This window comes from Rattus norvegicus, chromosome 14 (genome assembly GCF_021556685.1).
Source record: "Rattus norvegicus strain SHRSP/BbbUtx chromosome 14, alternate assembly SHRSP_T2T, whole genome shotgun sequence".
Classification (NCBI taxonomy): Eukaryota; Metazoa; Chordata; class Mammalia; order Rodentia; family Muridae; genus Rattus; species Rattus norvegicus.
The window spans coordinates 100,909,897-100,923,982 of record NC_141547.1 but is presented as its reverse complement, the minus strand read 5'-3'; the positions used below and the strand labels follow the sequence as shown (position 1 = coordinate 100,923,982).

The following is a 14,086-nucleotide window of genomic DNA, read 5'->3' as shown; positions in this document are numbered from 1 at the left end:
GTGTTAAACTGAGAAAGCGTTGGAGAGTGGTCGATATATCTTTATAAATTCTGGAGCCTCGAATTCTTTTTTAGATGCTGTTTGCTGGACATTTTGTAAAAACTGAGCCTTGAAGGGCCTTAAGGTTTATTTGTGTTAAAGAAAAATGTTTCTTTTCTCATCATGGTCCTCCCTGGTAGGTGCAACCTAGGTAAGGGACTGTCTGCCATAATTTGTTCAGGAGATTATAGGGAACAGAAGCAAGGCACAGGGAGAAGAGGGAGAGTCAACTCAAATACCTTAATGAAACCATTTCTGAGCAATTGGCACTTATGCCCAGTCAGGATCTTTTGAAATGAAAAAAAAAAATCTCTGGACTGTCCTGATAAGTAGCCAGCAGAGGCACCTCCCATCTCCCATGGTGACTGATAGTCACCTGACTCTCTGGTCCCAGATAGAGTTCGAATGCATGTCTTAATCTGCCCATGCTTGCTAGCCAATAGATTCAAAGGTCAATAAGTTTGAACTATAACCTTGCTGATGTAACCTGTACCTTTTTATACCTAAGAAGTATAAAAACTGCTTGTTATAGCCATTTGGGGTTGCCTTCTAGTCACTCCCCATGAGGGGTTGATTGAAGGTTGACCCTGATGTGCTGGAAAATAAACCTCTTGCTTTTGCATTGAACTCCATTCTTGTGTCTCATTTGGGGGGGGTCTCCCATAGCTCTCTTTGCCCTACTGCCCTACTTCTTAGACCTCTCGTTTTTGGGTAGACCTACCAAACCCTGTTAAACCTCTCATCCTTCCAGAGAAGACTTCTACTTACAGATACAAGGCAAAAACAAATTAAACTATTGGCATGGTTGTTGCTTGGGCTCCAGATAAGTGGCTTTGGTGGTAAAATTTCAGATGATCAGATTCTAGGAGGAGAGATTTAAAGCTAGATCAAGGAGGCTCAGAAAGCCAATGAGCTTCCTAACCTGAGAGGCACCTCGATGGGGCTCAAATTAGACTCATATTTTCTCCCAAATCCATCCCGGATCACGTGACAGTGTTGCCTGTTAGTTCCCTTCAGCTGGAGAGAACAGCGTGTTCTGCTTCCTGGCTTCCTGAATAAAGGAGCAGGAAGAAGGAAATCCAGAGAACATGGCTCTGGCACCTGTCAGTGGTGTTCCAGCCAAGACCCTCCGAGCACACGACACACTGTGCATCTGTGGGTGGGAGGGATACGACCATTCTTTACCTGTGAGTGGATACCTGACCAGGCTGAAAAGGATGAATGCTTAGTTCAAGCACTTATAGTTTCCCCCTTGGCGTAAGCATCTTGTTTGCCTCTTGAACTGACCTGAGCAAGTGTGAGCTGGTTCTGGCTCAATCTCAGAGAGGCTAAACCCATGCACTTCATTTCCTGTATCTCTGGCAGGAAAGATAGAAACAGTTTGGGCTGCTGGATTTGCCCTCCTTGATTTATTGTTATTATTTTCAAATTCTTATTGAGTTTGTTCTTCAATAGTTTCATACACCTATAGCATACATTGCAATTATTGTGCCCTTTCCACTCTGATTTGTTTTTAAAGAAATTACTAATTTGAAGGGTGCTGTGACTGTCAACTCCGGCTTTTCCTACTTTTCCTACTTTGTACTTATCTCAAAACGATTTCTAAAAGCACGTTTTGTTCAAAAGGAAGCCTGCATTCTGTGGGGAATTTAGGAAAAAAAAAAAAAGGAATTCTGTTTTCTCAGTTTGGGACTCAAAAGAGAAACAGAACAACTTAAAGGCCCCTCTCTCTGTCTTTCTGTGTCTCCATGGGTGAGGGAGTGGAAAGAGGGAGAGAGGGGGACAGGGGTGGGGTTGGACGACGGGGGTGGGAGTGGGAGTTGGGGTGGGGAGTGGGGCAGAGAGAGAGAGAGAGAGAGAGAGAGAGAGAGAGAGAGAGAGAGAGAGAGAGAGAGGAGAGAGCGTTCCAGCGAGCATGCTGGGCTGGAGGTTGTTTGACCTTTCACAGTCCTCTCCCACAGGTGTGGGGCCTGGTTGGGAACCTCTGTGAAGCTTTCTGTTTGTGTCTAGTCCCTCAGGGAAGATGGTTGGGAAGGCAGATAAAAGAGGAGAAGGTCATTTGTGAGCACCTGAGGTTAGACAGAAGCCAGCGCCTGTCTTCATTGTTCCTGTAGATGGTGTCAGTGTCCTGCAGGAGCAGCTCTGTCACCTCACTACAGAAGTAAACACTCATCTATGGGGAAGCTGGAAAGGCTGAGGGAAAACCAGGGGAAGGCAGAACTGTTACGGGCTTCTTCACTGTTGCCCTCTTTCCTACCCACAACCAAAAAATGATGAGCCTTTAGATGGATGACAAGAGGGTTTCTGTTTCACATGCTTCCTCCAGACCACACACAAGAACCCACTTGAACAGGGTCAAACAAGATATGTACAGAAAATGGCTGCGTGGGGAATTTAGTGGAACTTAGCTAAACTGACTTTTTTTTTAAGCCTGTGACTTAAGCAGCATACTAGAGACATTAGTAAATCCTGTAGTCTCACAACAATGCCTATTTTACATATGAGGGAAACCAAACAGAGCCACTGCAGTGAGCATGATGGAGTTGGGGGTTGGAGGAATGGGAAAATGCAACCTTAGTACCCTCTTCCTATGGGGACACATTCAGTGCAGTGTGTTCTGCAGTCAAAGAGACAAATACCCAGTCAGGACGCACACTGTCTTAGTTAGGGTTTTCCTGATGTGAACAGACGCCGTGACCAAGGCAACTCTTTTAAAGGACAACATTCAATTGGGTTGACTTACAGGTTCAGAGGTTCAGTCATGGGGCAGGAGGAGCCTTCTTGATTGGAGTTCTACATCTTGATAGGAAGGCAGCCAGGAGAAGACTGTCTCCCACATGGGTAGGAGGAGAGTCTCAAAGCCCACTCCCACAGGGATGCACTTGCTCCAACAAGGCTATGCTTACTCCAAGGCCACACTTCCTAGACTCAACGTTTACTAACTATCCAGGTAGTGTGAACCTATAAACCCCCTGTATGGTTAAGTGTGTTTGGTTTGGGATTTTGTTAGTTGTCCCCACCAGCGGGGACCCAGTTATTCAGGGTCCCGAAGAGGCTTCCTACCTGTGGGCCAAATGAGGGTGAAGAGAAGAAGGAGACCAAGCAAGATTCTATTGTCAAGGTCTCGTTTATTGGGATGAAAAGCTCGTTACAGCTTTTAAGGCTTTCAGGTAGGGGGAGTGTCCTTTGTGAAACACAGAGGAGGGGGAGATGAGGATATAGGCAGTGATAGCTGGAGGTAAAGAGGTCAGGCAGTAGAGGATGAGGTCAGGCAGTAGAGGATGAGGTCAGGCGGTAGACACCGGGTGTTGACTCAGGAGATAACTGGTATCTGCTGGAGCTGAGGCATCCCTTGAATGTTATCTTCCTGTGCCGTAAATTCATGGGAGAGGCCTCTGTCCAGCAAGCTTAAGACTTATGGCAGTCATCTTAGGGGTGAATATCTGTGGCCAAACAGCCCAGAGTCACCTAGCCACTTTGAGCCATGCAGTCAAAAAGCGGCCAGGCCCAAATCCAATATGGCTCCCTACAGTTAGTTGTCACCAAAAGAAACTAAGAAACAAGTTGGTGTTGGAACAGTGTATTGAGAGAACCCGGAAAGAGGGTTCCTTATACACGGGGGAGCAGCACTCATTGAATATTTAGTTATATAAGCTAATTTTCAATTCTTCTAAGAAAATGTTGCTTGCAACCAAATGAGTTCTGCCTAATCAAAGATCAAATGACTTGAGGCTTGAGGGGTTTCAGCTCATGGGAGGAAGTATTAGAACTCAAATCCAGGAAACCTGTCCAGTTCCAAAGTCCAGGCCTTTGTCAAATTTCCTTCCTTCCTTCCTGCATGCTGATCCAGTTGGCTTGGACAGGCTCCATCCCTGTAGCTTCTTGCTGAAGGGCATGCAGATTGCTTGAAGGAAAGTCTGAAGGGAACCTTTATGATTTCCTTAGAAACACAAGAGAATGTGGGTGAGGCACAGACATAAGATCTGACTGAGACTATATTTAGGATCCTACAACCTGACATTTCCTTCTAACAAAATCAACAGAAGCCTCTGGAATTCTTGCTCCGTTCCTCATTTGTGCGCTTTATATAAGGACTTGAACAAATCAAAGCAAATTGATAATTAGGGCCAGGATTGTTCTAGGGAACCCCCTAGTACTGAATCCTAGATATCTGGTTGCGACAATGTGGTGGTATGAATGAGAACCAGGGGGCGTGGGCTTGCTGGAGGTGTGTCACTGAGGGCAGCCTTGAGATCTCAAATGGCTAGTGTGATTCCCAGTCCTCTCCCCGTCTGTGTCTCTGTCTGTGCCTGTGTGTCTGTCTGTCTGCCTCATGCTTATAGATCAGGAGGTAAACTGCCTGCCGTTCTTTTGTTGTATCATCATGTATTCTGACCCTCTGAAATCTTAGGCCACATCAAATACTTTCCTTTACCAGTTGCCTTGGTCTTGATGTTTTATCACTGCAAGAAAAAGTAACCAAGACAGAAATTGGTACTACGAGTTTTGGAGGAATGTCGAAGACTCTGGGACTTTGGACTAAGAAAATATTTGATTGCTGTAAACAGGTCTTAATTAGTCATCCTACTAGGAGCTTAGAAGACAATAGTGCCGGGAGCAATGTGGATTTTAGAGGTCCAGATCAAGGGGAACAGTATTAGCAATGGGGCTAGAGAACTTTTTTGGTGCTATTTTGGCAAAGAATGTGACTGCTTTCTGTTCTTGACCTAAGAACTTACCTGAAGCTAACTTGGAAAAGAATTGACTGATTTCTTTGGCAGAAAAGTCTCCAAGACAGCCTAATATCGACTCTGTTGTATGTTTATCTGCAATTACTGTTATATGGGTCTATAATGAAAAGGAGCGAGTAGGGCCAAATAAATACAAAATTTATAGTTTGAAGATAAAAATAGCACCAGGAAATTATATTTTAGAGCCAATGCTTGTGCTGAAATAGAAAAAAATTAGAGAGAAGATGAGTGTGAAACCGAATTAAGGGAGTGGTGACCCCAGGGCAAGACCCCATCCAACTTATGAAAAGAAAAGTTCTGAAGAATTTCTTTGTTCCTAAAAACCGCCAACAAAGAAAACTTCTGCTAATGTAGAGGGCCAGGCTTCACCCTAAGTGTGGAGTTGAATTTGGCAGTGTCATATACGTGGTTATGACGTTAGAACCATGAAGTTACTTGGCTAAAGGGGGATCTTCCTCCAGGGTAAAGGAGAGCCTCTGAGGCCAAATGTATGACAGAGAGTTCCAGCATGAGGAGCCCGAGAGGCCATCGTGTGAAACCACGAAACCCAAGCCTTGGTTGTGTTGGAGATCCCTAGACGTCAGACACAAGAACCAGGGACATCTGCCAAGGAGTGCTTCAGGCAGGGAATGGAATCAAGCAAGCTGGAAGGGCAGTCATCGAAGTCCATTGACACAATATATGCAGCAACACAGAGCTTTTCCTGCTGGGTTTGGTCTCTCTTTGGCCTATTATTTTACTCCCTCCTTTGGGGATGTACGCCTCAATTTCTGTGAGGGAAATATATATTCTGTGTTATTGTATGTTGGAAGTTTGTAATGTGTGTGTGTGTGTGTGTGTGTGTGTGTGTGTGTGTGTGTGTGTGTGTGGCAGGGCGTATTTGAGACCACATTCCTCTGTGTAGCCCTGGCTGTCTTAAAACTTGTAGACCTCAAACTCAAAAGAACTGCCTGCTTTATTTCATTTTACAGGAGTTTATGATGACTAGATTGTCTTGGGTCTCAGGAGAGAGTCTGGACTTTTAAAGTTTATTGAAATTGTTTAAGACTACGAGGACTTTGGAGTTGGACTAAATGCATTCTGTATTATGACATGGCCGTAAACCTATGGAGGTCAGGGAGTGGAATGTGGAAAATGGCCCTCATATATGACTGTTTGTATTATGTTAATTTGGGTCCCCCAAATTGTTTACATGAGAATCCACACATCTGCCAGATACTGGAGGACTCTGCCTCCAGTTGGTTCTGATTGGTTAAAAAAAAAGTTGCTGAGAAAAAGAAAAAAAAGGGACTGAGAGAGAAGGAAGAGAGATTTGCCAGGCTGGAAGGAGAGACACCACGCCTGAGAAGTTGAAGGACAGAGAGCATAGCCGCCATGTAGGATCTGGGGGAGAGCAGCCCCAAGAAGGCTGCCCAACTGAGTCCAGGGTGGCGAAGATAAAATATAAGATTTAGTAAGTAATAACTCGGCAATATCAGAGGGAGGTGGATTAGCCATGTGGAGGTTAAGAAGTGGGTTAGCCATTGAGCTGTTTAAGGCATAGAAAAGTATAAAGGCTATGTGTGTCTTTCATTCGAGAGCCCAGAGCATTGGGGTGGGTAGGGAGGAATGCATCATTGCCGGGATCAATTTGAGTATTTAATTGGGTACTGCTACATTCATAGGCTTGTGAGTTTGAATATTTGCTCTCCGGTTTGTGGAAATATTTGGTAAGGTGCGATTAGGAGGTGTGGCCTTGTTGGAGGAGGTGTGTCACTGAGGTGGGTTTGAACTTTCAAAAGACTCTTCCTCGATTTCAGTTCTTTCTTGTAGAACAGGATGTGAACTCTTAGTTGTTTCTTTAACACGACCATGAATTTTAACCCTCCAAAACCATAAGGAAAATAAATACCATCTTTTATAACTTGCCCTGATCATAGAATTTTATCGAAGCAATAGAAAAGCAACCAAGACATGCACGATTTACAAACTTTGTGAGCAAGTGAATTTGACATTATTCTTTTCCTGTTCTAGTACAGCCAATTCACAGTGAAAGAGCCCTGTGGTCCTACTCAAAAGCTTCTGGCTTTGTCTTTTTAGCAAATACAAAACAGCTAGACTTTTCCTAGCTGTTAGCATTGTTTTGTTTCGAGAGTCTTTCCATGTAGCCAAGGCTCTCCGAAAACTTTCTATCTATCCCGGGCTGGTTTTAGATTCTAATCCTCCTGCCTCTGGAGTAAAGAGTGCCATGCCCTAAAGTTATTGTGCTTTCCACTCTAAAGCCACTCTCTACCCTTTTCTAAGCTTAACGTTATGGTCTGAGGGGAGACGTCCTCCACAGACCCTGGTCCCTGGCTGGTGACACTGCTTTGGGAAGGTGTTGAACCTTTGGACATGGAGCATGGCTGGAATAGGTAGGACCGTAAGAGCAGGCCCAAGGGTTACACTGACTATACCTGGAGTTTCTTCTTTCTGCTTCCTGGTGCTCAGAGGCCCAATAAGCAATGGTGCTAGCTCCTTCCACCACAGACCCAGTCTGCCCCAGCCACCATTTCCCTCCTGCAATGATAGAATGAACTCGTGAGCCATATCAACCCTTCCTCCCTGATGTTGATTTTATTATGTATTTTGTGACAGCAATGAGGAAAGCAACTCATAAACTTAGTTAAACTCTGGCCTTCTTCTGAGGTTCCATTCTCCAGTGATCCTATGGATACTTCTCAAGACAGTTGAGGGATGGGCAGAACCACCCAATAAAGCTTTGTGCAATGGTGGACAATAGCAGCCACAGGGGGACGGACGCTGGGCTTGAAATGTGACTGGCATGAATAGGGAGCTGCTATTTCAGTTTCATTTACATTTATTGAATTTAAATTTAAAATAATTCGTGTTACTGGATTTCACTCTGGCTTCCCTTGGACCCTCAGTGCTTGTAATCTCTGACGGAGTTCAGATGAGACATTGAATTTGGTGTAGAAGACAAAGTTGATCCTAACACAAGGCACTCTCAAGGAGGAGAGTGGGCAGTGATCAGAGCGGCCATTGCAGAGGAATCCACTCCAATGAGATGGGAGGAATAGTGGCTGGAGACATCCCTGTGGAGAAAGCCCCTCTCCTAGAGTAATACGGGCCAGTAATAAAAGAACCATGTGTCAGTCAGGTTTAAGAAGGGTGTGGTATTATTTCTAAAGTCTCTGATTCCAGGCTTGTTGGGGGGCGTTTTCCCATCCAGGTGATTGACAGGCACATTTGGATGACATCATCTTAAGGAAGGCACAATTGTTCATCTTTGTTCTTTACCAGAAGCCTCCTGTTTTAGCCTCACAACCTTCCTGGCAGTTCAGAAAGCTGTGTCTCTATCCAAGGCCAGAGCTAGAACTCAAATCCCATTCTTCTGACTAAAAGTCACCTAACAGAGCAGATTTAAAACAATCTAAATAATTTAAAATCAATAAAAATAGCCATGGTTTACCAAGAGCATCTCTCTCTGTCTCTCTGTCTCTGTCTCTGTCTTTCTCTCCCTCTCAAGTCATGTGTGTGGTGAATGTACACATGTATGGGTGTGGAGCATACTCACCTGTGTGCACCTTAGGGGAGGGCAAGCAAACATTAGGGAATCTTCCTGTTAATCTCCACATTATTTTTAAAATTAACCCCCTCCCCGCTCCACTTCTGCTTATTTAGAGTTGAGTACCCATGTAGAATTCAGAGGATAACTTTTGGCTCCTGTGGTGATTTGAGTGATAATGGCCTTGTCCTAGTCAGGATTTTACTGCTGTGAACAGACACCATGACCAAGGCAAAGACAACATTTAATGGGAGCTCATTCTTCCAAACATGGTCTGGCCTATCACAGCAATACCCCATTCCTGGTACCAACTTCTGTCTTAGGTTTTACTGCTGTGAACAGACACCATGACCAAGGCAACTCTTATAGAACAACATTTAACTGGGGCTGGCTTACGGGTTCAGAGGTTCAGTCCATCATCATCAAGGCAGGAACATGGCAGCATCCAGGCAGGCATGGTGAAGAGGAGCTGAGAGTTTTAGATCTTCATTTGAAGGCTGCTAGCAGAATACGGACTTCCGGGCAGCTAGGATGAGGGTCTTAAAGTTCACACAAACAGCGACACACCTACTCCAATAGGGCCACAGCTTCTAATAGTGCCACTCCCTGGGCTGAGCATACATAAGCCATCACAGGTCTCCATTAGCTCATAGATTTGAATTATTGGCCACCAGGAAGCGGCACTATTTGAAAGTGAGGGAGACTCTGCAGGTATCAAGACAGGGAAATGAACCTCAAAAAAAAAAAAAAAAAAAAAAAAGAATGAAAACTTGGTACACACTGATTTCATCAACCTAAATCAAACTTGGGGAGTCTGATGTCAGCACATCTAAACACAGTGCGATTTGGGGGAAAGTTTTGTAGGTGACGACCACTCCAATTCCAGGTGCACGATAAAACTTAAGGCGACTACATAGGAACTCTATTGCAAAGTACATGTGACCATCGGTGGGCTCTGAAGCTACAAGGCCTAGAATCTAGTGTGGTCTCTGACTGAGACAGCGTAGGGCTCCGTGACAATTAATATAAACAGATGCAGTAAGCTGTTTTCCTTTATCCCAGCTAGCTCCCCGGTAACAACACCAAGAGACCAAGACTTGTTTAATCCAGCTTTACTGCAATACCTGGGCAGCCATCGATCTATTTTAATCCTCTAAGCTAATCTGGCTACGTCCAGGCCAAATCCCCGAGATCCTTGCATTTTAGTATTGGTCTGGCTCTCTGGGCTTCAGATGAATTTTCCCATGGTGTCTTCTCTGGCCCTCCTCAGGGTTGAATCTGCCTTCCTCTTTCTCTCTCTCCTCCTCCCCTGGCTGGCGGAAGTTCCGCCCTATTCTCTTTTCTGCCAAGCCATTGGCTGGTCAGCTTTTATCGACAAGGAAGAGAACAAAACATAAGCATTGCTTACGCAAACTCGAGACAGGAGACTTGACATAAGCATTACAATGCTGTGTCTGGAGTTGAAACAGGATGTGAAGGCAGAGAAATCAGCATTTGGATAACACAAGGATAATCTTTACACAGTGTACAAAAACAGCATGCCTACGGAGGTCAGCGGCAGATGTGACATCTCCCTTAAAGATGGCGTCTATTAACTGGGAGCTAAAGATGGAGGTCTAGGGAGGGAGAGTCCGGGATAAGCATTCTGGGTGAAGTCTGCCTCCACAGTTAGCAAAAAGCTCACCAGGTTTTAACACTGACTACTCCCAGCCTCTGGGCAGAAGGTATCCCCTCCTTTGAGAAGAAGTGACTATACGTTAAATATTCCTGGTTCTCTGGTGCTTTGTGGGTACCAGGACCTTGATGCCTGAGTACAAAAGGTGTAGGCGGTACAGCCTTGTTAGAGGAGGTTTGTCACTGGAGCTGGGCCTTGAGGTTTTCCAAAGCCCATGTCAAGCCCAAAGTCTCTGTCTTCCAGTCAGTAGATCACGACGTAGCCCTCAGTGACTTTCCCGTACCGTGTGTGCCTGCATTCCACCATGCTTCCTGCCATGCTTCCTGACTAAACCTCTGAAACCGTAAGCCGGCCTCGATGAAATGCTTCCTTTTTCTAAAAGTTGCCTTGGTCATGGTGTCTCTTCACAGCAATAGAAAACTCACTAAGACAGCTCTCCTTCCACCATGAAGGACCTGGAGATTGAACTCAGGTGGTGTGATGGCTGCTCTTGGTCGTCAGCTTGACCACCTCTGAAATTAACTGACAATCTGCGCACACCTGCGAGGGAGTTTTAGTTGATTGGCCATCTTTAGAGAATCCTGACTGATACAGGTGGTCAACCTCGGACCCTGAGCCATCTTGCTGTCTGGCCACTGGGCCTTTGGGACCTGCCTGTCTCTGCACCCTCCCCTAGTACTGGGGTATGAGCCATCATACCCGGCTTTTCTATGGATATGAAGACTCAAGCTCAAGTCTCCATGTTTGCAGGACAAGGACTTCACCCTCGGAGCCATTTCCCCATCTCCAGACGATCTTCTCTCCAAGGCTTCAGGCATGGTTTCCAAACTCCAAATTCCTCCCTTTCCTATGGCATGTGAACGAATGCGTTCTCTCTTCTTTCGGTATTTTAAATTCTATAGGAGGGCTGTTATGAAGTTTCTGCCTACCTTTACCCGACACCGACACCGTTCTTCACTTGTGAAATTTATGTGTTAAGTAGGTAGGTAGGAAGTGGGGCCTGGAGCTGATTACAAGGGAGGGGTCTACACCCAGTGGCTTTTCAAGCTACTAATGTCTAACAAGGTGGGACCGGCAGCTAACTCCTATAGTGGGGTATAGAATCCATGCTCCATGCTCCAGTTTTGTTTCTGGATTCTCTCTCTCTCTTCTATGATTTTTTTTTCTTTTTTGGGGGGATCTAACAAGTCAGTGGACTCTTTATTGCTTCTGGGGTGTGGGGCTCAGGAGCTCTTGGCGGGTCTGTTTCCTCTTGACCACCATAGGCTTCTGGCTTTGAAGGATGGCACTGGCCATGTGGATGGCTGCCATACGCAGATCAGGGCGGTACTTGTTTGTTTGTTTTTTTTTTTTTTTGGTCTTTTTTTCGGAGCTGGGGACCGAACCCAGGGCCTTGTGCTTCCTAGGCAAGCGCTCTACCACTGAGCTAAATCCCCAGCCCCAGGGCGGTACTTGTTCTTTCGGATCATCTGCCTGATGCTGCTGAGGGTAGCCGGAGCATTCTTGTTGATGGTGGTCCTCACGTAGGAAGTGGCAGGTTTTCGCTGACCGGATCTGCGTTTCATAACCACCACGACCCCTTTGCCATCAGCCGCGGGCTCCACTCCAACGGTCTTGCGGTGAATTAGCCCGTTGTAGCGTAAGGAGTTTCGGGCCTTCAGATTATTGGGCTCTGTGCTGTACGTCTGCTTATTCCTCTTGATCAAGAAACTGGAGCAGTTCCGAACGACCATCCATTGCAGATGCGCGGACATGGCAGCAACTCCTCTCCTTGCGGCGGCTGGAGACGGAGAGAAAGATACTAGGGGCGGGGCAACACCTTTTAAATGACCTTATTGAAAGGAAAATTATACAGATTTAAGGTTTAAAAATATGAAGTTAAAAGAGTATGTTTCAACTCAGGACTAAACACTGTGAAAAGCAAGTCCAGGCAGCCCCGCCCTGCCGCTAGAACTAACAGACCATAAAAGGAAAGGAATGCAGAACAGACCAGGAGTACCGGATCTGACTCACAGGCTACCTGGCAGGAAGAGATAAGCCCCCAGCCCCCGACATCCAGGACGCCCCAAACCTGCCAATGTGTGTAGCTATACCTTATTACCTCATCATGTGAAATAGCCAATCATATGTGAACATGTCTATGTGCCTCGCTTGAATCCACCAATCCCCGTAACTATGCATCTGCTTCTGTACGCCCGCTTCTGCTTCCCCAATCCCTATAAAAGCCCCATGCTGGAGCTGCTGGGCGCGCAAGTCCTCCGAAGAGACTGTGTGCCCGCAGGTACCTGTGTTTTCCAATAAACCCTCTTGCTGATTGCATCCGAGTGGACTCGGCTCGGTCATTGGGCGCTTGGGACTCCTCCTGAGGGAAAGGTCCTCTCTGGGGGTCTTTCACTTATGATTTATTTTTATAGGGTTTTTTTTTCTTCCGGAGCTGAGGACCGAACCCAGGGCCTTGTGCTTGCTAGGTTGCTAGGCAAGCTCTCTACCACTGAGCTAAGTTCCCAACCCTTCTCTCTCTCTCTCTCTCTCTCTCTCTCTCTCTCTCTCTCTCTCTCTCTTTCCCTCCCTCCCTCCCTCCCTCCCTCCCTCCCTCCCTCCCTCCCTCCCTCCCTCTGTCTCTTTTTCTGTCTACTATACCATTTGCTTGCATAACTCATACTGCTCAGTCTCTGCTTGACATCTTGGATATTTTTCATGTGTCTGATTTTGTACCCATCACTCCTGAAATCCTCTTTTATTTCCGTTTGTAGTATTGTTTAGGCCAGTATGACTTTAAAAGGATGGCCACACCACAAAACCAACCGATAGAGAATTACAGTAGAAGCTGCAGAGAAAGAGAAGGAAGGATAAAGGACAGTCATGATTTGTCTCGCTGAGTCACAGCTTCTGTTACCCCAGGGGCTGCCTATTGCTGCTGTTAGTATTCAGTCTAAGCTCCACCCCACAGTTACCTGGCAACAGCCAGGTCTGCCTAGCTCACTGTAAAAGGGGCTGCTTGCCCCGGCCTCACTCTCTTCCTCTTGCTCTTGCCTTCCTGCTCCCACTCTCGCCCCATTTCCTCCCCACCACGTGCTCAAGGTTGTCCTCCTCTCCCCTCCCCTTCCCTCCCCTCCCCTCCCCTTCCCTTCCCTTCCCTTCCCTCCCCTCCTCTCCTCTCCTCTCCTCTTCTCTTCCCATCTCCTCCCCTTCCCTCTCCTCCCCTCTCCTTCCCTCCCCTTCCCTTCCCTCCCCTCCTCTCCTCTCCTCTTCTCTTCCCATCTCCTCCCCTCCCCTCCCCTCCCCTTCCCTTCCCTTCCCTTCCCTCCCCTCCTCTCCTCTCCTCTCCTCTTCCCATCTCCTCCCCTCCCCTCCCCTCCCTTCCCTTCCCTCTCCACACCCCCTTCTCTGAGTTTCTCTGCCCTACTCCCCTCCCCATGCCCCGAATAAACTCTGTTCTATATTACTCTGTATTCTATATTATTCTATATTATACTGTCATGGGGCTGGTCTCTCAGGTAGAAAGGATGCCTCAGCATGGGCCCGCAGAGGCACCCCCTTCCCCCCACACTTCACCACACCTCCATAGAACATAACCCCACCCCCACCCCTTATCTTTTTTATAAACACATCAGCTGCAGACACGGGAACTAATGATAGGGACTCTGTGATTTCCTACTTTCTTCTCTTGAGAAGCCGCTTCACTGACCTTTCTGCTTTGGGTGCAATCATCTCTTATTCTACTGTCTAGAAAAACCTTATCAGACTGGATTTTGTGGTTCTCATATGCCGGTTACCAAACTCCAACAACTAGCCGCGTGAACAGGAAGTAGCTGGGCGGGTCTTACATCGTGTTTGTCACGGCAGCACCTCTCCCCCCACCCCTGCATCTGTCCCTGGTGTGTGTTTATATAACACAGAAAAGTGCTCCATCTAACAGTTTGAATGTTTACAATAAAACGGGAAGAGCTGCTGAAATTGCCAATGAAGGAGGACTGCCTGTGTATGCCTCCTTTCTGCCCTGTCAGGGGTCGGCTGGTCCTCTGAAATATCCCCACTCAGCCCAGACTCCGTCCTTGAGGGCCAGTGCCCCTG

At 46.6% G+C, this 14,086-nt stretch overlaps 1 protein-coding gene across 1 annotated transcript; it reads right to left on the bottom strand.

Moving 5' to 3' along the window:
• Positions 1 to 9,437: 9,437 nt before the first annotated feature.
• Rpl28l3 (ribosomal protein L28 like 3) lies at positions 9,438 to 13,815 on the bottom strand. Its single transcript, XM_087584606.1, has 3 exons — positions 13,701 to 13,815; positions 12,653 to 12,839; positions 9,438 to 11,792 (listed from the first exon to the last, which is right to left on the bottom strand). Exons 2-3 carry the CDS (start codon positions 12,663 to 12,665, stop codon positions 11,428 to 11,430), a joined length of 378 nt encoding a protein of 125 aa, XP_087440732.1. The 5' UTR covers positions 12,666 to 12,839; positions 13,701 to 13,815; the 3' UTR covers positions 9,438 to 11,427.
• Between the last annotated feature and the right edge of the window lie 271 nt (positions 13,816 to 14,086).